Raw genomic sequence first — 24,051 nt, 5'->3', positions numbered from 1 at the left:
GAACTTTAAAGTCCGGTAGATCTGTGACTATTTCATTATTTGTGAAATACGGATAACATTAGTTCCCTTGTAAGTTGTTTTGAGGATCAAATGAAATTATATGTATTAATACACTTTACACAAGACCTAGTGTATTGTAAACCTACTACAATAACTTTTTATAAGCAGCACTAGAATTAGAACTCAGAGCCTTATGCTTGCTACTCAGGCACTATTTGCCTCTTGAACTACAATTCCAGCACCTCAATAATGTGTGTGTGTGTGTGTGTGTGTGTGTGTGTGTGTGTGTGTGTGTGTGTGTGTGTGTGTTGTAGGGCTTGAACTCAGGGCCTAGTCACTGTCCCTGAGCTCTTTTGCTCAAGGCTAGTGCCCTACCACTTTGAGCCATGGCACCACTTCCAGTTTTCTGGGGTTAATTGGAAATAAGAGTCTCATGGCCTTTCCTGCCTGGACTGGCTTTGAACCACCATCCTCAGATCTCAGCCTCCTGAAGTAGCTAGGATTATAGGTGGGAGCCATCAGTACCCAACTCATTAACATTTTTATTTTATTTCATTTTATTTTTGGCCAGTCCTGGGGCTTGGACTCAGAGCCTGAGCACTGTCCCTGGCTTCTTCTTGCTCAAGGCTAGCACTCTGCCACTTGAGCCACAGTGCCACTTCTGGTCATTTTCTGTATATGTGGTGCTGGGGAATCGAACCCAGGGCCTCATGTATATGAGGCAAGCACTCTTGCCACTAGGCCATATCCCCAGCCCCTCATTAACATTTTTAATCCACATTTTTAAAAGCCATTTTTGACTCCTGAAAACTAGTTTATTCTCTGATACAAGACATACATTAAAATTTTACATGAGTATAAGAAGAAAGGAAGAGAGATATAATGGAATTAGTATTAATAGCATTTTTGATAGCAAATTGTAACCTATACAAAAGGCCTGTTTCTATAAATAACTTCTTGGAATACATTTATATACATTGATATATTATTGTGACTGTTTTTGTGTAACAGGAACAGAGCTGAGTAGCAACAAAAATTAAGTGGCCCACAGAACTGAAAATATTTTCTCATTCTTCAAACAAAATGCTTACTGATCCTCAGCATTAGACTGATTTAATTACCCTAGAAAAAGATCACTCATCAGGCTAATCAAGAGCTGCTAATTGGGCTGGGATAGTGGTAGAATTCTTGCCTAGCTATATGAAGGTTCAGTTGAACCCTGGAGGTTCAATTCCTCAGTACTACATAAACAGAAAAGGCTGAAAGTAGTACTGTGGCTTAAGTGGTAAAGCACTAGCCTTGAGCATAGAGAGGTTCAAGGACTGTGCCCAGGTCCTGAGTTGAAGCCCCAGGACCAGGGAAAAAAAGCTGCTAATGGCTTAAACCGAACTTTTAATTTATCTTCTAAAGAATGATAGTAGGAATAGAAAGGAATAATAGACCTGGGAAATATTTAAAAGATAAAGTCAAAAGTCTTTTGTGGTAGTTGAGAGAAAAGCAGCAACTCAGAGTAATTTTTTGCATGTGTACCAGTCCTGGGGCTTGGACCTGGGCACTGTCCCTGAGCTTGTGCTCAAGGCTATTGCTTTAACCATTTTGAGCCATGGCGCCATTTCTAGTATTTTGATTATTAGTTAATCTGGGAGTCTCATGGACTTTCCTACCCAGCCTGGCTTTGAACCACAATCCTCCCATCTCAGCCTCCTAAGTAGCTAGGGTTGTAGGCGTGAGCTACCAGCACCAAGCTCAGAGTAATTTTTGACTGGTTAGATTCTGACTTGGGCCTTGGTTAGATGTTTTTCCCCAAATCACAGCATAAATATAAAGGAAAGTACAGATTTTGAAGGAAAAATTGAGGAGAGGACCATGTTGAGTATGATTTGCTTTGGAGTCTTTTGTATTAGGTATATAATTTTACACACACACACAACCACACACACACACACACACACACACACACACACACTAAATCTTAGCAAAGAGATCTTAGTAGGAATATATGTATGTATAATTATTTATATAGCAATTCTGAGAAGAAAAAGTTGCAAAGGAAACAAATAGTTGGAATGTAACTTGCCAGAAGCTTATCAAAAGACACTGAAAACAACAAAAAATAGCTGACCAACAGTTAAATAGAGAAGTTGGATATGAAAGGACTGATAGAGAAGGCAGAAGCTGGTGGGTGTGAGTTAAAGCAGAAGATAAGGAAGTAGAGCCATCTTACAGAAACTACTTTTTTCCCCCTAGTGCTAGGGATCATACCCAGGGGCATGCACACGCTAAGCAAGTAACTCTACCACTGAGCTACATTACCAATGTTAGCCCAAAAGTAATCTTTATAGAAGTGTGACTATTGTGGATGGGAGGATGGAGATAGGTAGGTAGGGAGGTAGGTATGTAGGTAGGTAGATAGGTAGATAGATGCATACATAGATAATAGTAACTCACACCTGTAATCCTAGCCACTTGGGAAGTGAGAATGAGAAGAGCACAGTTCAAAGCCAACCTTGACAAAAATGTTACACACAGTTAAGCATGTGGGTATATGCCTGTCATCCCAACTATGTGGAAGGGTAAGATTGGTATAGAATGTGGTTCTAAACCAGCCTAGGCAGAAGTCTGTGAGACTCCATCTCAACAGAAAAAGGTGACTTCGTGCACAGTCATCCCAGCTGCTGTGGAAAGCCTTAAAGTAGATGGCTCACAATTCAGCACATGTCCAGTTTAGTAATAAGACTATGGAAAAAATAATCAGTGCAAAAAAGGGCTGGAGGCTGAGCCCCAGTGGTTTGTGCCTAACATACAGGCTGTTCAGGAGGTTGAGATCCTAAGGTGTATAGTTCAAAGCCAGCCCAGACAGAAAAGCTTTCAAGACTATCTCCAAATAACTACCACAAAAGTACAGTTGGGGGCTTTAGAGCCAGTAGAGAAAGCACAGGACTCTGAGTTCAAAGCTGGAAACAAAAACAAAAATAAACCAGGATGTGGCCAGAGAGGAGGGGGATTAGATAGAGAGTAGATGTAACTTAGTAGTAGAGCACCTGTATAACAAGAGCAAAGCCCTCCGTTCAACTCTGCTAGAAAAAGAGGGAAAAAAAAGAAAAACTTACTTGAAAGGAAAAAGAAAAAGTAGGTAAGCTAAAGAATAATTCATATCCAGGCATGGTGGCACATGCCTTAATCTCAGTAACTCAGGAGGTAGAGGAAGGTGTGCAAGTTTGAGCACACCTGGGCTACATAATGAGACTCTGACTTACAAAAAAAAAAAAAGATAATTTGGAATTAGGGGGAATTTTTCAGATGGAGAGTATTGAATTGATTTGTAACAAAGTGTAGTCCTCGAGGGAATGAGCTGGAACGCATTGGTGATAGGATTAGATCTTCATCTGGGAATAGAAAAATAAAAGTAAATTGAAGGAGTTGACTGGAGTTACTGAGAGCACAATAGAAAATGGAAACCAACAAAATTTAGTTGCACCAGTCATTAATAAATGAGATGGATGTAACACAAATATAAGGAAACTGTGGATTTCAGAATATTTGTATGTGGCTTAGCCATGAAACCCAGGCCTATAAAGATTTCGTTTGTTTATTTGTTTGTTGCCAGTCCTGGGGCTTGAACTCAGGGCCTGAGCACTGTCCTTGGCTTCTTTCTCCTCAAGGCTAGTACTCTACCACTTGAGCCACAGCGCCACTTCTGGCTTTTTTCTGTATATGTGGTGCTGAAGAATCAAACCCAGTGCTTCATGTATGTGAGGCAAGCACTCTACCACTAGGCCACATTCCCAGCCCTCCAGGCCTGTAAAGAACTATTGCTAGTAGTGACTAATAATTTAGAAGAAAACAGAGTGATAGGGAGAGGCAGAAAGTAGGTGTGATTTGTGATAAGAAAGTAGAGCAGTGTTTTTCAGCCTAAGCTGCACATTAGAATACTAATGTTCCATTGAAGTTCTGATATATTAATCTAAGATTGTTGAATTTTGAAAGAACTCTGCATATGATTAACATGTAGCCACAGTTGAGAAACTGAGAGATTCAGTATATTGACTGTATTTCTTTTATTTTTGTAGCTAGTAGAACTTCTTCAAATAAATTTTATAAGGAAGTCCAATTTCTAACTTTTTTTCTTTTTTATTTATTTATTTTTTTGCACTGCCAGCATTTGAACGCAGGCAGGCATGCTACTACTGAGTCATGCCTCCTGCCCATTTGTGTCTGGATCATTTTGGAGATAGGGGCTCATTTCTTGACCTTTTGTGTATTAGGACGTTTAAGTTGTCAATTTCAGGCTTCCTGTTTGTACTAAGATGACAGGCACATGCCACTGTCTCCATCTCTCAGTTGTGAACTTTTCTACCCAGGCTGGCCTGGAACCTCAGTTGTGTCTCAGCCTCCCAAGTAGCTAGGATTACAGATAGGATTTAGCTCTCTGTAATGTAGAGCTGCAGCAGAGGGGATCCCTGGGACCCTGTCAGCCTCTGATATTTTCCAGGACCCTCTCCAGGGATTCTCCAAAGCACAATGTATAATTTAAGTTAGTGCTCCAATCAAAAGGAGGTAAAACAGGCAAATTTAATACAGCAAAAGAATTTCGACAATAATTTAGGGAACCAATTATTCTCTACCATTTTCATGGTAAATTAATTAGTCTTTAGTTTATTAAACAACGTTATGTGAAAAAATTGTTCTTTGCATTTTTAGAGGTAGGAATGGTAAAGTTTTTATTTTTATTTGTTAAACAGTATAGTAAGTAGAGTTTACTTATAAAAGTTTTAATGCCTCTCATACACAATATACTGTATATTATCAAATAGTCCGGTGAATATAAGTAGAGGAAAAGTTATATGTAGATGAGCTTATTAATACTAATACCAAATACTCTTTGTACAATTATTCCCTAATGTCTTAAAGTGTTCCCTTTGGACTTTGTCAAAGATACTGAAAACCAGATCAATGCAGAATCTTTTAGGCACAGCCATGAGCTATCAGCTGGTGATTCTGTAGTCTGTAGTGAATACATGCTGTGTGTGGTTTTTATAATATGGCTAAAATGACTAATCATTGTGCCCATGTTGAAGGCATGCTTCATCATCATCAACACTCTTTTGGGCAATGAATTCTAAACATAGAGTGTCCCTAATCAGCTCCATATTGGCTTAAACAAGTCTGATTTTTGAGAACTATTGGCAGAAGTAGCTATAATTATTAAATTTACTGCAGAATAAGACAAGGTAGTGAGGTTGGCTTTTTGTCAAATGGTAGAGTAGTCTTATTAGCAAAAAGTCATCATTAGCAGAGTTAGAGGAGGCTCCAAAGGATTCATTCTGCCCTAATTATAGTTTCACCTATACACATTATGCAAAGCTAATATTTAAAGCATTTGCCAAAATTAACTTCCTCTGCATGTTCTTTTACAGTGCAATGAATTGCAGCAGCTTTTTATGTCTTACTGCTTTTGTATGCCATAATAATCTGTAATTATGGGTTTGCTACAAATGCTGTAGGGTTTGTTTAATCTGACAATCTGAAAAGACAACTCTGAATAGGCTTATTTAAATGAATGCTAGTTACACAAAGCCTTAGAAGCATCGATATCTTCATTTTGCATTTTCTCACTAGACTATTTTTAAATTTTATTTTGAATTTCTAAATTAAAGAATTTTGTGTCTTTTTATATCTAACCAAAGAGAAATATGTATGTTCCATAATTTACTGCTTTAAAGAAATCTAATTGCCCAGTTAACAAGTTGAAATATCTAATGATTTTTCTTTCCTTTAATATATATACACACATGCCATCCTGGATTTAGAGCAACAGCTTGGGGGAAAAAATGATTTGGCCTACATCTGAAATTTAGATTCATCCTTAAATATTTTCAATGTTAATAATTACAATCAATTTGTGAATAAGCTCTTTTAAACTTCATTCCCACAGTTCCCTTGGGAAGAAGGTTAGCCTGGGCTGGTACCTGAGCTTGGGGCGGGGGTGGGGTGTTAGATAAAGAACTAACTCATTTTTTAGAGTTTATTTATAAACAAATTTAAAGGAAAATAAAACTTATTGAACCAGTACTCATTGTAATGTTCTCAAAATTGGTTTATGTTGTTTATACGTTTTTTATGTACTTTTAGAAATAAGTTAGAAATAAGTTTGGGAAGTTTTATGTGGTTTGTCTATGTTCACAGAGCAAACCAGTCAGTAATTCTTCTGTGACTCTTTCTGTTCTTATTTTTATTAAATCATACTTTATCTTCTTTAAAACAAACATTCATGCTCTGGATTCAGTATTTAAAATAAGTTTATTAAGTCACTGAACAGGAAGAAAGAAAGAGGAAAAAATACAAAAATTTTCCTGCATCAGAATTTTTAAGTTGTTAATTGTAATATTTCATTACCATTTTAAAAATCATTTGGATAGACAGGTGCAAATGGCTCATGCCTGTAATCCTAACTGCTCAGCTGAGATTATAGGTGTGAGTCAGCAGTAATACTGTTTTTTGAGTTCCCATGCCTAGAAAAACTAAATTTTAAAGTCACCGTTTGCACGTCATAAAGAAAAAAGTGTTTAAGAAGGAGTAAGTATAGAAATTAGAGTTGTAGGGAAGAGGAAGATAGTGATAGTGATAGTGAGCTCTGGGAGGAAAAGACCAGCCCTGATACAGAATAAGTAAATCATTTAACTTTGTGAACCATTTATCCTTATGTGCAGAATGAAGAGCACTAGCTAGATTATGCACTTACAGTGTGAACATTCATTATATTATAAATTACAATTAGGGAGCAAAAAGTAGACATTAGACTAAAGCCAACCCTGTTTCTCAGCATTCAGTTACACAGTCTTGGAAAAAGAAAATTAAATTAATTTCAATTATTTAGTGTTATCAGCATTAAATAACTTATATTTAGGACTAGCATAATAATTTACAAATAGTTCAGTATACTTAGAAGCTAAGAAATCTTCATATTTACATGTATGCAGTTATAAAACTTGGCCAGTAATTGAAGGTTTAATTTTTGACATATGAGGATAGCATAATGAAACCCACAAAATGCTGCTTGCAAAAGCTAAGAGAGAAGAGTGTGGGAATATAATGGGTGGATGACTTGATCAAAGTAGGCTGTAGGCATCTGTGGATTATTACAATGAAACCACCCCACTAATGTAAGCTAATTAAAATTTTTTAATTTAAAAATTGTGTCAAGACCGAAGACTTGAACTCAAGCAAGGCCTTGATTGTACTTTTTTGCTCTGCTTTTTTGCTCGCACTCACCAATCTAGCTCCTTTGCTGGCTTAACTGGAGATAAACTCTCTGGAACTTTTCTGCCTGGGCTGGCTTTGAACCTCAATCCTTAGATCTCAACCTCCTGAGTATCTAGTATTACAGACATAAACCACCAGCACTTGGCTTAGAAAAAAATTCGATTATAACTTTTTTGTTGGTTTTAAACTCAGGTCTTTGCTCTTACTAGGTAGATGTTGTACTACTTGAGCCACATCCCTACCCTTTTTCTGCTTTGTTATCCAGTGGGGTCTTGAGTTTACATCTGAGCCAACCTGGACTGTTATCCTATTTTTGCTTCTCAAGAGTTACTTGAGGAGTGACAAATGCAAGCCACTATGTCCATTTTATTGGTTGTGATGGGCAAACATTGTGCCCAAGCTGGCCTTGAGCCACAGTCCTCCCAACCTCTCCCTCCTGAGTAGCTAAATTACAGATGTCAGCTACTATTCTTGATTCAATTACAACATTTTAAAATCAATCAGCAAAAGCCTTAAACTGTTCTCTTTTACAGTTGGAAAAGATGTTTTTAGTATGGATAGCATAATGGATATTTGGTTTCTCACTGTCAACCTATAGCCAGTCATATTAGTTTTAAATTTTAGAGCCATTGCATTTATCTGACACCATTCTCTCTCACCTTTTTTTTAAGAAATCATACCAGCAGTACCCATGCCAGTCTTGTTTTATTTTTAACATTGTGTTCAGTGAGGTATAGTTTACATAAATAACTATTTTTAAAAAGTATCTTTTTTGAGAGGGACTTTTTCTGTATATTATGTTGGTAGTAACATACTTATATACAATTTACCCAAAGTCCTCGAACTAAACACTTAAATTTGGGGAGTTTATTGTATGTAAATCTGGTTTCCTTAATTTAAGGTATCAAATATTTTTGAAGCCCTGGAGATTGAACTTAGGGACCTATACATGGTTACACATGGAAGGCAAGAACTTGAGCTACAACCTAGTCCTTTTGTTTTTTATTTTGTATTTTAGATAGGGTAGCCTCATTTATTTTATTCTCCTGCCTCTGCCTTCCGAGTAAGTGGAATAATAGCCACATACCATTACACTTAATTTTTTAATTTATATTCAGACAAACACATATTCTGGTAGCCGGGTCCTAGTATTCACTTTCAGAGCATAGGAACAGTACTAAATAAAGCAAGTATTATTCTGTGACTGGTTGACAATATAGATACATAATTACTCTGTAATTATGCTTAAAACTAGATAGAGGCAAGAACACCTCCCCCCCCAATCTTCTCTCTTCCCCCCTGCCTCCATCCCCCCCCACACACAATTAAATGTCTTCTTCTAACATGAATTACTGATTCATCTTTACCACTGACAACTCTCCTTCCCTCTTCTTTTTTTTAACATGGTCTCCAATATATTTGCTTCCCATTATTTCTTTTTTTCCCTCATTATTGTCAAAGTGAAGTACAGAAGGGTTACAGTTTCATAAGTAAGCAATGAGTACATTTCTTATTCAACTTGTTACCTCCCTCATTTTCCCCCACTTCCCTCTCCCCCTACCCCTCTCCCCCCATGAGTTGTACAGTAGGTTTACACCAAATGGTTTTCCTCCCCTCTTCTTAAGTGAAAAGTATTAAGATACCAATCAGTTACCCTACTTCCTGACAGCACTCAATCCAGAGCCAGTTTCTCCATCAATCTTCCTGCAAATCACTGCCAGTGCTTAACTACTTGACTTGGACAACTTATTGCCTACATCCTTTCTCCTTCCCCCGTTATTATCTTCTGTCTTCCTTCTCCCCTGTACTTTCCTTTTTCAGATCCTAACAAAATCTTTTGCCTTTCTGAGCTTCTCAAACTGCTATCTATATTCTTTGAATTTCTTATTTTACTCTTTCATAGAACATTTTAAAATTACTCATGAATTTGCTTATCTGTTTGTTTTCCTTAATGTGCTTACAAAAAGGAAAAAATATTTTTTGCATACTTGTTGTTAGACTAGACCACATTGATCCAGAATTCTGTAGGAAACTATATAATATATAAGCAGACCCATCAAATATTTTTGCCCTTAAAATAGTTCTTCGTGTGTGTGTGCGCGCACGCTGCACTGATAATTTGTTTAAACTCATTTTGAGTCCTGAAGTTTATTCAAACTATCACTTTTCTGTAAAACTTTTTTTTATCATCAGTAAAGGCCAGAATTAAATGCCATTTAAAGGATGTTGCAAACTGTGTCTCTGAATCTGGAATCTATTCTGGAGATAAGAAACTTCTTAGATAATTGATTCCATTAGGTATTTGATCTGTTTGTTTGGTATATTTCAAAGAATTGGCTCATAATACTTTAGATATTTCAAAAGTGACATATTTAAAGCTTTGGCTTAAATTTGGACCCATTAGCAAAAATTTTTGAAGCAAATGTCTCCTTTCCTGTGTTCCATCATTCCTATAATGTGGAATCGAAGTTGGAAATACTAATTCAAATATTTGATTGTGATTTTAACATTGTGATAGGGTCCCTATTAGCTAACATTTCATGATTTTGTAACTTCTAGGAAGCAGCAGTACTTGTATTCACTTATATGTTTTGTTATTTCCAGTGAAAACTCAAATGCAACAAGGATTAATCTCTATAGCAGCCCGAACTGTTATTACCCATCTGGTAAATCACTTGGGCCATTATCCAATGAGTGGTGGTCCTGCTATGCTAACAAGTCAAGTATGTGAAAATCATGACAATCATTACAGCGAAAGTACTGAACTGTCTCCTGAACTCTTTGAGAGTCCAAATATCCAGTTCTTTGTATTGAACAATACAACCTTAGTGTCTTGTATCCAAATCAGATCAGAAGAGAGTATGCCTGGAGGAGGTTTATCTGCTGGACTTGCATCAGCCAATTCAAATGTCAGAATCATAGTACGTGATCTTTCAGGAAAATACTCATGGGATTCTGCCATACTATATGGACCACCTCCTTTAAGCAGCTTCTCAGAACCTACATCTTTCATACTTCCATTGTCTCACCAAGAGAAACTGGAAGAGTCTCCTACATCTAATGAATGTTTAGAAGATACAACAGTAAAAGATGGATTTTCTCTACAGCTTAAAAGATTTAGAGAAACTGTACCAACTTGGGATACAATAAGAGATGATGAAGATGTTCTTGATGAGCTCTTGCAATATTTGGGTGTTACTAGTCCTGAATGCTTACAGAGAACTGGAATCTCACTTAATATTCCTGCTCCACAACCTGTGTGCATTTCTGAAAAGCAGGAAAATGATGTTATTAATGCTATCCTTAAGCAATATACAGAAGAAAAAGAATTTGTTGAGAAGCACTTTAATGACTTAAACATGAAAGCTGTGGAGCAAGATGAACCAGTACCTCAAAAACCTCAGTCAGCATTTTATTATTGCAGATTGCTTCTTAGTATATTGGGAATGAATTCCTGGGACAAAAGGTAAGAATAAAGAAAAAAAAATTCACTTGTTTTAAGTGTTAATCTTATGTATCTTTTGATCAAGGGGGATTTTATTCTCTAATCTTTTTCTTACCAAATTTTATCTACCAATTCGTTAATCACTAGGCAGATGTGTGTGTGTGTGTGTGTGTGTGTGTGAGAGAGAGAGAGAGAGAGAAAGAGGACAGAGAGAGATGAAGAAAGATTAAGAGTGCACTGGTCCTGGGACTTGAACTCAGGGCCCTGGCATTGTCCTTGAGCTTTTCTGCTCAGGCTAGAATGCTAGTACTTGAACCACAGCTTCTGGTCTCATGAACTTTTCTGCCTGGACTGGTTTCAAATTGCAGTCCTCAGATCGCAGCCTCCTGAGTAGCTAGGATTAAAGGAATGAGCTACCAGCCCCCAGCTACAGATTTTTTTTAAGAGTACTGAGTTATATCAAGATTCAGGAAAATAAAATATAATTTAATGCAAGTAATTATTAACATTTTGAGAGTGACTGCTAGAACTCTCTGACTTAGAACTTACTGCTCATATGATTGGAAAAAAATCTAGCTTTTCAACCTTTGTGTATGCTTAACAATTTTTTAGACCAACTGCAATCATTTCTGGTTTTACTTAGTTGTATTCAAGATTTCAGGATCAACTCAAGGAAAGAACATCGGCTATTTAATCCTACTATTTTGCTTTCTTATGCATGTTACAAAATCGTATTAATAACTTAGATATGGCAGGAGTATAGTTCAATGGTGTAGTGCATGCTTAGCACATGTGAAACAGTGAGTTCAACGAACCTCAGCACCATAAAAGAAAAATAATCTAGCTTGGTGCTAGTGGCTCATGCCTATAATTCTACGTACTCAGAAGGCTGAAATCTGAGGATCATGGTTCAAAGAGAGCTGGAGTGGGAAAGTTCGTGAGATTTTTTTTTTCCCTGCACTTAGCATTTTAAGTCAGTACTCAGTTGTTTCACAGCAATGAAAACAGTATAACTGCAATAGTAAATGGGGGGGGGGAGTTAACATGTACACATGTAAAGTCACAGTATATTCTCTTTCATATATTTACAAATTAACATTTTAAAATGATTTTCTAGCTTCATAAAAATGATGGTGCATCCCACAGTCACTGTTATAGCAACTTGGCTTAACAATCAAAGACTATGGACAATGAGTATACCTTCTTATTTCTCCTGAAGAGGCCATGTGGCTTTGAGGTTTACAAAATACTAAATTCAGCAGAAGTTAAGATATTATGCCTATTTTAGAACTCACTAACTGCCTTCTGTAATTCTTCGTGAATCAGTAGAAATCTGTAAATAAAGATTGAGATTTATTCTTTGTTTGATTTAAATTGGAAATAAAATTTGTTTCCTTTTAAGTGAATGTAACAGTGTAAACTAACGATATTGTCACAAACTCATTGATCGTCTCTTAACCAGCAATTTAAATCTACACAGTTAAAAACAAAATAGCACTTCTTTTTATGATTATATATTAGCCCTCACAATGTCACAAATGTGTGCAGGCTACCAGGGGTTGCAGTACAATGTAGTATTTGGTAGCAGTGATCCACTTATACATTTGCATGGAAAGCTGGTACTGCTGATTTATTAGCAGCCACAGTGTGGCCTCATTATAATATTTCACCAACTCTTAGAACTTTCTAAATATTTTGTGCATTTCAATAATTTATTGATTGAAATGTGCTTTTGCACTCATTTTGTTTTGTCTGATTGTGATATATTTCTTTCTTTTGATTTAATTGTTTTATGCTAGAGATTTTATTGGTAAGCGTATAATCTGAACACAAATAATTAAAGCATATTTCAAATATGCCACTCTTTTCAGTGTGAATTCTAAAGGGATACTCTATGAATCACAGTAATTATACAGTTTCAAATATCCTAACTTTGTATTAGCAGTAAAAAAGGCAAGCATATAAATACTTTAACCGTGAGATTCTTTTTGTCTCCAATTAGCCATCAGAAAATCAGAAGTGGCACTGTGGCTCAAAAAAGCACTAGTCTTGAGCAGAAGAGCTCAGAGACAGCACTCAGACCCCACAACTGACAGGAAAAAAGAAAAACTTTACTAATAAACGAACAAATGTACTCAAATTAGGTGAGCGTTAAGTGAAAAGACTATCAGACTTGAATCAGAAGACCTGAGTTAGAGATACTTAATCTTTGAGTCTTTGGAAACAGTCTATAAATTGAGACTGATTCCCACTTCATATAGTAGAGAGAATAAATAATCAGATATTATACAAAAAGAAACATGAAGATAGATTGAATTTAATATAAAGCATTATAAAGCATTCATTTAGGTTTTGTTGGGCCTTGGGGGATTTGTTTTGGTAGTAGGAATTGAACCCAGGCTCCTGGCCCATGCTGAAGCACAGTTTCTGTCACTGAGTTCTGTTCCTTACATTGTGAGATTGTTTTTTGGTTGTTATTTGTGCTGGTCCTGGGGCTTGAATTCAGGGCTTGGATGCTGGTCCTGAGCATTCATGCTCAAGGCTAGCACTTTACCACTTGAGCTACAGCCCCACTTCTGGATTTTTACTGGTTAATATGAGATAGCTTCATAGACTTTCCTGCCTGGGCCCATTGTGAACTACAGTCCTCCGCTCTCAGCCTTCTTTGTAGCTAGGGTTGTAGGTGTGAGCTACCAGCACCTGGCATTCATTGTATTTTAATTTCTGTGCTACAAAAATCTGTAGGAAAGTGAAAGACAAAGGATTCTTCAATGTATCATTTCTGTTTGGCTTGGGGGGGGGTGGGGACAGGTGGAGACAAAAAACTTAGATACCACTGGATGAATAATAAATCTTGAAGTACTTCAAATGCATGTGAAACATTGAAATGCAGGTCTAGACTCTCACTTGTTTAGTGTTTATGAAGTTTCATTTGATACTTATTAGGCAGTATCCCCTACCTTAAGCCAATTATATCAGGAAGATGGCTTACCTATGGTATGTCCAAATGCAATTCATTTTCATCAAGTTGTTTTGTAAATGCATTCTAATCTCTTTGTATGGAATGGTTTGTATGTTGTTGCCTGAAAAAAATTAAAGATAGGAAAAGCTGTATTCTTACCACAGTAAACTTTGATTTTATGTACTATTTAGCTGTGATAAGAGTTAATATATATTCCTATATATCTTCAAAAGTACATAAAGTATTTAACAAGGAAGAGAACAAATTCCTACAGATACATGTACTTACTTCTGGTTTGGGATGTGCACATCCTCAAGAGAAATTGAAATGACCGGTAGATATGATCTACTAGCAGAAATGAATGAGGGCCTTGAAGAAATGATAATATATATCCTTTACATTTTTTAGGGTCTATTCTTTGTATTAGAAGTATAAAAAGGCAAGAAATGTGTAAAAGTTGCATGAGTAGAGTAGAAGGTATTTCTGGCACTGTATAATGTTATTTACTGCAAAGGTGATGAAAATGTTTATAAATCTCTCCATTTAGGAGGAGCTTTCATCTCCTGAAGAAAAATGAAAAGCTACTTAGAGAACTTCGGAACTTGGATTCAAGGCAATGGTAAGTTGCTGGAAAATCTTCCTATTTATAACTAGCAACTTTGAGCTATTTGTGTTTATAATAATACTGTGAATAATATAATACCATTGTTGAGTTACTTTCTGAGCAGCAACTTTGATTTGTATCTTAGAAAATGTTTTGTTTTTTTTTTTTCCAGTTCTGGGGCTTGGACTTAGGGCCTGAGCACTGTCCCTGGCTTCTTTTTGCTCAAGGCTAGCACTCTGCCACTTGAGCCACAGCGCCACTTCTGGCCATTTTCTGTATACGTGGTGCTGGGGAATTGAAGCCAGGGCCTCATGTATACGAGGCAAGCACTCTTGCCACTAGGCCATATCCCCAGCCCCGCACTCTACAATTTGAAACACAGCTCCTCTTTTAGCTTTTTGGGGGTTAATTAGAGATAGGACTGCGATAGAGAGAACCACAATCAATAAGTGAACCACGATATAGCAAGTGTGTATACACAGACAACACATACACATATATGAAATACATAAATATATGAAATCAAACACTATGAAACACATCTACTTATATATATGAACTCAAACACTCTTACGGAAACTTCTTTCATATAACATGATAGTTTCACACCAAGTATCAGCTATGTGTCAAAGAAAAAGTGGTTTTGTTTTGATTTCTTGTGCTGCTGGGATCTAACCCAGGTCCTTGTGCATGCTAGGTAGCTGCTCTACTGCTGAAATCAACATGATGATTTCAGTCTGTATGCATTACAGCATAATTCAGTATTTTTTTATTTATAAGGTTGTATTGTACTTTGCTTACCTATTAGGACATTTGGATTTCACTCTGTTGACTATTAGGAATACTATAATGCTGCTGTGTTCATGCTTGTACATTTTCCATAAAATGTCCACACAGAACCTCAGGTTGTAATTTGGCAGTAGGGCTGCAATTAGTTAAAATGAAGTCATATTAGTTTGGCTATGTCCCTAAATTTCATAACTGGCATTCTTATAAGAAAGCCATTTGAAGACGCATACACACATTCACACAGAAGTCATGTGGCCATGCAGAAATTGTAGCTAGAAGCAAAAAATGCTAAGGATTGTCAACAGTCAGGAAAGAAAGAAATATTTTCCTCCTAGAGCCTCTGGAGAAAGTATTAGCATTGTCAACACTTTAATTTCTGAATTCTAGCATCTAAACCCATAAGAGAATAAGTTTTTATTGTTTAAAAGCTACCTGGTTTGTATAATTTATTGTAGAAGCCCTAGGAAACAATGATTTGCCAGACTTCAAATTGAGGAGTTTTAAGAGTTCTTTATACCTTTTGGGGTACAAATTCCATATCAGGTATGACCCACAAACATTCTCATAAATTAATAGAAAATGCAGGTTGTCATTTCACTTTATTAATGGTACCATCTATAGCACAAAATTTTTCAAGTTTGATAAATTCTGAGTTTATTTTTTTTCTTTTGTCACTTGTGCTTTTCATACTGCATTTCAGAAGATCTTGCTTAATATATGGTCCTGTGCTTTTTGTCTAAAACCTTCATAGTTTTAACCTTTATAATTAGGTCTATAATCCATTTTTACTTAAATTTTTTGTAGGTGGCATTATAGTCCAACCTTGTTCTTCTACAGGTAGATACCTACTTGCTGAAGAAATTATTATTTTCCTCCATTGAATGATTTAGTTGTTATTATCAAAAAGCAATTGGTAAGAGTTTATTTCTAGATATAAGATTCTTACTATGGCAGTACTATGAGGCCTTGATTTCTTTGGCAACAAGTTTTGAAATCAAAGTATGAATACTTCAGCTGTTCTTTCTTAAGATTGCTTTGTCTGTTTTACATCTGTTGCATTTTCTTGTGACTTTTAGGATCATCTTGTTGATTCTTTTTCTTTTTTTTCTTTTTGCCAGTCCTGGGCCTTGGACTCAGGGCCTGAGCACTGTCCCTGGCTTCATTTTACTCAAGGCTAGCACTCTGCCACTTGAGCCACAGCGCCACTTCTGGACGTTTTCAGTATATGTGGTGCTGGGGAATTGAACCCAGGGCTTCATGTATACAAGGCAAGCACTCTTGCCACTAGGCCATATCCCCAGCCTCCATCTTGTTGATTCTTGTAAGATAAGTACCTTAGAGTTTGATAGGGATTTCACTGAATCCATAGATCAATTTAGGGAATACTGTCATTTAGCAATATTAAGTCTTTTGGTCCATGAACATGGGAAAGTTTTTAATTTAGATCTATAATCTCTTTTGACAGTGTTTTATCATTTTCAAAGTATAAATTTTACCTTTGTAAAATATATTAAGTGTTTTTATGCTTTTACAAAAAGGATTTTTTTCTTAATTTTGTTTTTGAATTGTTCATTGTTAGTGTATAGAAAAATACATTTGAGGGGCTGGGAATATGGTCTAGTGGCAAAAGTGCTTGCCTCATATACATGAAGCCATGGGTTCGATTCCTCAGAACCACATATACAGAAAATGCCCATAAGTGACGCTGTGGCTCAAGTGGCAGAGTGCTAGCCTTGAGCAAAAAGAAGCCAGGGTACAGCACTCAGGCCCTAGTCCAAGACCCAGGACTGGCAAAAGAAAAAAAAAAAAAAGAAAAAGAAAATGACGTTGAAGCCAGGTGCTGATGATTCGTGTCTGTAATCCTAGCTACTCAGAAGGCTGAGATCTGAGGATCATGGTTCAAAGCCAGGCCAGGCAGGAAAGTCTAGAGACTCTAATCTCCAATTAGCCACCAGAAAACTGGAAGTGGTGCTGTGACTCAAAGTGGTAGAGTGCTAGCCTTGATTAAAAATGCTAACAGATAGCTCCCAGACCCCCAGTTCAAGCCCCAGGACCAACAAAAAAAAACAAAACAAAACAAAAAAAAAACAAAGAAGAAGAAATAAAGAAAAGCAGTTGATCTCTCTATTAGTTCTTGTATATTTTAACATTACTGAGCTTATGTATTAGCGCTAACAACTTTCTAGAAGTGTATTGTTTAGCTATTTCTACATATAAAATTATGCCGTCTGCAAGTAGGAATATTTTTACTTCTTTTCAGTCAGATTACTAAACCAAAGTCTTTGCTAGCTATACATCTATTCAAATATTCAATTTTTTCTTTGAAAGTGTGTCTTTTTAGGGATTTAACTTATGTGCTAGCATAGAGTTGTTCGCATTATTTCCTCTCCTTTTTATTTCTTGAAGGCATGTAATGTTGTCTTTTCCTAAATTCTAGTTTTAGTAACACGATTCTCTACTTTTCTTCTTCACTTTGTTTGTTAATCATCTTAAACAGGTTTTAGTTTCATTTTTATTATTTTGATATTAAGCTATTAGCCTGGCAGTAGACTAACTCCACTCTCTTAGTTATTGTTTTCATATTATTTTCATTTCTTTTCCTTTGAACTTGATTTGTTTTTGAATTAAAAGTATGTTAGTTAGTGGTTGTTGACTTGTTCACTTCTTTCCTAGCAGTTTGACTTCCCCCAAAAATCTGATCTCCTTAAAAAAATTTTTTTAATCTGATCTCCTTACTCTTAATTTTTCTTTCTGCTTTAGCCTAACCATTGAAGGGGTCTTTTCTCAGGTTTACAACACCTACTTATTGATCAACGTTTGTGCTTGAGCCAGATATATTTTTACTATTTACTGCTGGATTTGTGCAACTTGGAGGTTATTAACACATTCACTGTTCATTTTTGTTCTACCATCTCACAGAGCCTAATAGCTTGAAGTTTCACTTGCTGGTGATTTCAAAAATGTTATGTAGCCTTGGGCCTGCACACAGATTTCCATGCTGCCAGGAATGACTAGATATTATTTTAAGGCCTTTCTTCCTAGGAATTGACCCTGTGTTATTAAGGTATCTGACAGACACATATATTTATTCCAGTTGTTTCTAATTAGATTCAGCCTAATGTATGTACACAGCTTCTTGACCTCCGGAATTGACTATGATCTCAAAAGGGTGTTTTTTGACTGCCTCTTTTCCTGGTATTTTAAATTAGCTGCTTTGATATGTCCTTTGTGTTACAGCAACCCATTTCTCTTAGCGAATTTATTCCAGGCTCTTTTCTAGCACTACTTCAAGCAGAAGTAGTGAGTGCTAAGTTCTTTGTCCTTATGACCTGCCTTTCACCCTGAGGAGTACCTATTTGACACTATACATAACTGAGGTCAGGGGTTTATTTGAAGTGACACCTTCAACTCTACAATTAGGCACTCTAAGTGTTAAGGGTTGATAATCCCTGATGTTAGCTTACTTCTACTAACAGAACCTTCACCCTTCTGCCTGTATGCAAGTGTGAATGAGGAATATTGGGATCCTCAGCCTTCAGCACCTACTCTAAAAATGAGGCTAGATAAGGGGAGTACTGTGTTGTCCATTTGTCTATACTTTTCTAGCTAGAATAGAGCTTTTGTGACATGGGCCTATGAAAAGATAAGAATGTCACCAGTAGCCCACATTGTCCAGGATAAAACTAGTCCCAGACTACAGGAGCTCAATGAGAAAGGCAACCTTCCTCTTCTAGGCTTAAGTAGGTTGCCCAGGGCAAAACCTTTATAACATGGTGCTGAGGGGATAAGATAAGAGAACACATTGTGGCTCATGTCAAACACTATTGTTATTGTTACCAAGGTTTTTAGTAGATTTCCTTAAATTAATATTTCCCCATTCACTATGTGTCTTTACAAAAAAACAAAAACTCAATGCTTTTTAAAAAAAATCATTTTTGCTGGGCACCACTGGCTCACACCTATATTCCTAGCTACTTAGGAGGCTGAAATTTGAGGATTATGGTTTGAAGCCAGCCCAAGGCAGGAAAGGCCATGACACTTTTTTCTCCAATTAAGCACCAGAATAACTCAAGTAGAGCTGTCACTCAAGTAATAGAATGCTAGCCTTGAGGGAAAAAAAATCTGAGGGACTGGGCCCAGGCCCTGAGTTCAAGTTCTAGAACCAACACACACACACACACACACACACACACACACACACTTCAACAGTTAAATTGTATTTTACTAGTAATCTTTACTAGTAAAGATTCTTTATCTACAATTCAGGAAGTCTTTCACCCCAAAAATGTATTTTTTTTTTACTAATTATACTAGATTATCCTGTCAATACATTGGGCACATTGAAATTTTTCTGTATATTCACCACTGCTTCTAAGTGGCTTATTAATAGAAACTCTGCTTCTTGTCATAAGTTTGTTAACCCATGCTTGGCAAATCAATATTGATCCAAACATACTGCTCCCTAATCAGTTTGGAAAGCTGACTTTTATGAACACTTTCAAATTTAGAATTTGGGCATATTTACATACACGTGTAATCCCAGCATTGGCGAGGTTGAGGAAGGAGTATGGAGAATTCAAGGCTAGCCTGAGCTACATAGTAAGTTCAAGACCAGCTGGGCTCCACAACTAGAGAGTCTCAAAATTAAAAAAAGAAAAAAAAAAGTAGAGGAAACTAAAAGTAAAATATCAACAACCATGGTAATTAAATGAATCTATCTTTTTTGTATGGATGTTTCTTCAGTATTGTATGTGCTTTAAAGGAATACATTTCTCACTCATTCTACTCAGTTCTAAGACATTTACTGTAACACTGGGATTCACAACTGTTGGATTCAGAGTCTGTCTGAAAACAGATAAGGAGAGAGAAACATGGTGTCTGAAGCTAACTGCTCAAACTCAGTATTACCTTCTCTAAGTTGCTCTGTTTTCCCAGTCAAAAGAAATACTGTCTTCCACGGGCTGGGAATATGGCCTAGTTGCAAGAGTGCTTGCCTCCAACAATGAAGTAGGGTTCCCTTTTGGCCACATCCCCTCCAACAATTGTTATTGTTAGGTTTCTTAATACAGGACATTCTTACTGGGGTGAGATGGAATCTCAGTGTTGTTTTGATTTGCATTTCTTTTATGGCCAGTGATATAGAGCATTTTTTCATATGTCTCTTGGCCATTCTCATTTCCTCATCAGAGAAGTCTCTTTGTAAGTCTTTAGCCCACTTGATGAGGGGGCTATTGGTTCTTTGCGGTTTTGTTTTGGAAGAAGGTAATTTTTTTTAGTTCTGCATATATTTTAGATATGAGGCCTTTGTCCGTTGAATGGCCGGTAAAGATCTTCTCCCAGTCTGTGGGCTTTCTGTTTATCTTGCGAGCTATGTCCTTTGCCTTGCAGAAGCTCTGCAGTTTGATGCAGTCCCATTTGTCCAACCCTTCTTTGATTTGTAGCCTTTCTGGGTCATTGTTAAGGAAGTTCTGTCCTGTGCCAAGGAGCCCAAGTGTTTCTCCTACTCCTTCCTTTAGTGTTTTCAGGGTGTCTGTTTTGATTTCGAGGTCTTTAATCCATTTGGAATTGATTTTGGTGCAGGGTGATATATAAGGATCTAGTTTTAGTTTGTTGCATGTGTTGAGCCAGTTTTGCCAGCACTATTGGTTAAAGAGGCTATCTTTCTTCCATACTATTGTTTTAGCTCCTTTATCAAAGATTAAGTAGGCGTAGTTCTGTGGGTTCATTTCTGGGTCTTCAATTCTGTTCCATTGGTCTTCAGGCCTGTTCCGGTGCCAATACCAAGCTGTTTTTATTACTATAGCTTTATAATACAGCTTGAAGTTGGGTATTATAATTCCTCCAGCACTGTTCTTTCTGCTTAGGATTGTTTTTGCTATCCTAGGTCTTTTATTGTTCCATATGAATTTCTGGATTGCTTCCTCTATTTCATTAAAAAATGGTATTGGGATATTAATGGGTATTGCATTGAATTTGTAGATAGCCTTTGGCAATATTGCCATTTTGATTATATTAATCCTCCCAATCCAGGAGCATGGGAGGTTCTTCCATTTCCTTAGTTCTGACGTAATTTCATTTTTCAAGCTTTTAAAGTTCTCCTCAAAGAAACTGGTTGAGCCACTCTGGCAAGCAGTATGGAGATTCCTCAGAAGGCTAAATATAGAACTCCCCTATGACCCAGCAGCCCCACTTTTGGGTATCTATCCAAAAGACCACAAACAAAATCACAGTAATGCCACCAGCACAACAGTGTTCTTCGCAGCACAATTTGTCATAGCTAGAATCTGGAACCAACCCAGATGCCCCCTCAGTAGACGAATGGATCAGGAAAATGTGGTACATATACACAATGGAATTTTATGCCTCCATCAGAAAGAATGGCATTGCCCCATTTGTAAGGAAATGGAAGGACTTGGAAAAAATTATACTAAGTGAAGTGAGCCAGACCCAAAGAAACATGGACTCTATGGTCTCCCTTATTGGGAATAATTAGTACAGGTTTAGGCAAGTCATAGCAGAGCATCACAAGAGCCCAATAGCTATACCCTTATGAACACATAAGATGATGCTAAGTGAAATGAACTCCATGTTATGGAAACGATTGTTATATCACAGTTGTAACTGCTTTCAACGTCCCATCTGTATCTGTAGCTTCTATTATTGATGATGTTCTTGTATCACCTTCCTGTGGTTGTACCTACACTATCTCTGTAATCTTATCTGATTATATTGGAAACCGTGTATACTGGTATTAGAAGTAGGAAATTGAAAGGGAATACCAAAATTGAGAGGCACAGGGTTACAAAAAGACAAACAACTACAAAAGCAATACTTGCAAAACTGTTTGGTGTAAGTGAACTGAACACCTCAGGGGGGGAAAGGGAAAGGGGGAGGAGGGAAGGGGGTATGAGGGACAAGGTAACAAACAGTACAAGAAATGTATCCAATGCCTAACGTATGAAACTGTAACCTCTCTGTATATCAGTTTGATAATAAAAATTTGAAAAAAAAGAGTGCTTGCCTCCTATACATCAAGCCTTGGGTTTGATTCCCTAGCACCACATATATAGAAAACGGCCAGAAGTGGCGCTGTGGCTCAAGTGGCAGAGTGCTAGCCTTGAGTAAAAATAAATAAATTAATTAATTAAATACAAAGAAATATGGTCTTCCTTCTGTTTCAATAGCAGTTATATCACTTTTGTAATCTTTTAATTTATTTAATTGTTTATCCTTTTCCATAGATCATAACATGTCTTTTTCATCTTTCTACTGCAACATATTCTGTGCATAGAATTGAGTTATTAGAGAGGTGAATGATAAAATGAATGACCAAATGTTGTAATCTTTTTTTTAATAGCCGTGAGACCCACAAGATTGCAGTATTTTATGTTGCAGAAGGACAAGAAGACAAACACTCCATTCTTACCAATACAGGAGGAAGTCAAGCATATGAAGATTTTGTAGCTGGTCTTGGTTGGGAGGTACTCTTTTAAATTAAAGCAAATGTCACAGTAATCTTGTGGTAGCTAGGAAGGGATGGTTCCAATATCATTCTGCAGATACCAGAATACAAAGATGCTCAATTCTCTTGAATTACTTGTATATAACTCACATAACTGTCTGTATACTTTTCAGACATCTGTAGATTAGTTACAATACCTAATACTAAATTTTGTATAATGATTATTAAACTATATTGCTTAAAAAATAATAAGGAAAATATTTAGTACATTTTCTTTTAAAAAATCTGGTATTAAAATTTAAACTTAGTGTGTTTCACCCTCTTGCTCTGTTTCCTTGGTCATAACTGGCATTCTGCCTCTTGAACTACACCTCCAGCCATATTTTTGTTGGTTGAAGTGGAGTCTCATGGACTTTTCTGCCCAGGGTGACTTCAAACCATGATCCTTTCTTTAGGTTTCAGTCTCCTTAGTGGTTAGGATGACAGGGATGAGCCACTGGAGCCTGGCACAAATACATTTTTTTTTTTTTTTTTTTTTTGCCAGTCCTGGGTCTTGGACTCAGGGCCTGAGCACTGTCCCTGGCTTCTTCTTGCTCAAGGCTAGCACTCTGCCACTTGAGCCACAGCGCCACTTCTGGCCATTTTCTGTATATGTGGTGCTGGGGAATCGAACCCAGGGCCTCATGTATACAAGGCAAGCACTCTTGCCACTAGGCCATATCCCCAGCCCTTAAGTTGGTTTCTAAAAGGGAAACTAAGTATATAGAAGTTTGGTATACTTTGTGTACTGTTTTGAACACTATAATTGTATTCATGAATCAAAAATATTTTTTAAATAATAAGACTAAGAACTGAGGGTATAGCTCAGAGATGGAGTTTTTGCCTAGCACACAAGAAATCCTGAGCTCAAGCCTAAGCACTGCTAAGTAAATGAGTAAGTAGATGAGTAGACAGATTAGGTAGATGCAATCTGTTTGTAATAGCATAAAAATAAATCTGTCATTCATATGACAGCCATTAAAAACACTGATATTTGAAATTATTCAGTTAATATGAAGATATTTTTAATTCTCTAATTTATCAAATACTCAAAATTATTTTATCTTTTTAAGCCATACAGTGTTATATTTAAATTCCAGATTAACAATTAATTTAATGATTGTCCCATGCAATGATTTTAGCAATGCTTTTATCAAAATCTTATTATTTTAAAGCATGCATAATGATTTTCCGAGTGAAGTATCTTTTTCCTTACTGTATTTCTCTTTTTTCTTGACGTCTGTGTATCACATGGGGCAAAATATTATCCAATGCAACAGCCCTTATATAAATATGATGTACGTACACATATATTTGAGTTTTAATTACATTTAATTTCTAAAATACACATATATACTCACATAAACATACACACACAGAACATGAAAATATTCTTTAAATCTTTTCACAGATTAAGCCAGGTGCCAGTAGTTCATACTTATAATCCTAGCTACTCAGGAGGCTGAGATCTGAAGATCATAGTTCAA

The 24,051-nt window shown here is 36.6% G+C and overlaps 1 protein-coding gene across 7 annotated transcripts in view; it reads left to right on the top strand.

Moving 5' to 3' along the window:
• Positions 1 to 24,051, top strand: part of Ralgapa1 (Ral GTPase activating protein catalytic subunit alpha 1) — a 186,189-nt gene that overhangs the window by 113,454 nt on the left and 48,684 nt on the right. For all 7 annotated transcript variants that reach the window (XM_048362449.1, XM_048362442.1, XM_048362447.1 and 4 more), the window contains 3 exons: positions 9,868 to 10,729; positions 14,218 to 14,289; positions 22,421 to 22,544. In XM_048362449.1, the coding sequence (XP_048218406.1) occupies positions 9,868 to 10,729; positions 14,218 to 14,289; positions 22,421 to 22,544 (1,058 nt within the window). The remainder of the gene's footprint in view (positions 1 to 9,867; positions 10,730 to 14,217; positions 14,290 to 22,420; positions 22,545 to 24,051) is intronic.

Source organism: Perognathus longimembris, chromosome 14, assembly GCF_023159225.1.
Source record: "Perognathus longimembris pacificus isolate PPM17 chromosome 14, ASM2315922v1, whole genome shotgun sequence".
NCBI lineage: Eukaryota > Metazoa > Chordata > Mammalia > Rodentia > Heteromyidae > Perognathus > Perognathus longimembris.
Note: the sequence above shows the minus strand (reverse complement) of the source record. Positions and strands in the feature narration are given on the sequence as shown.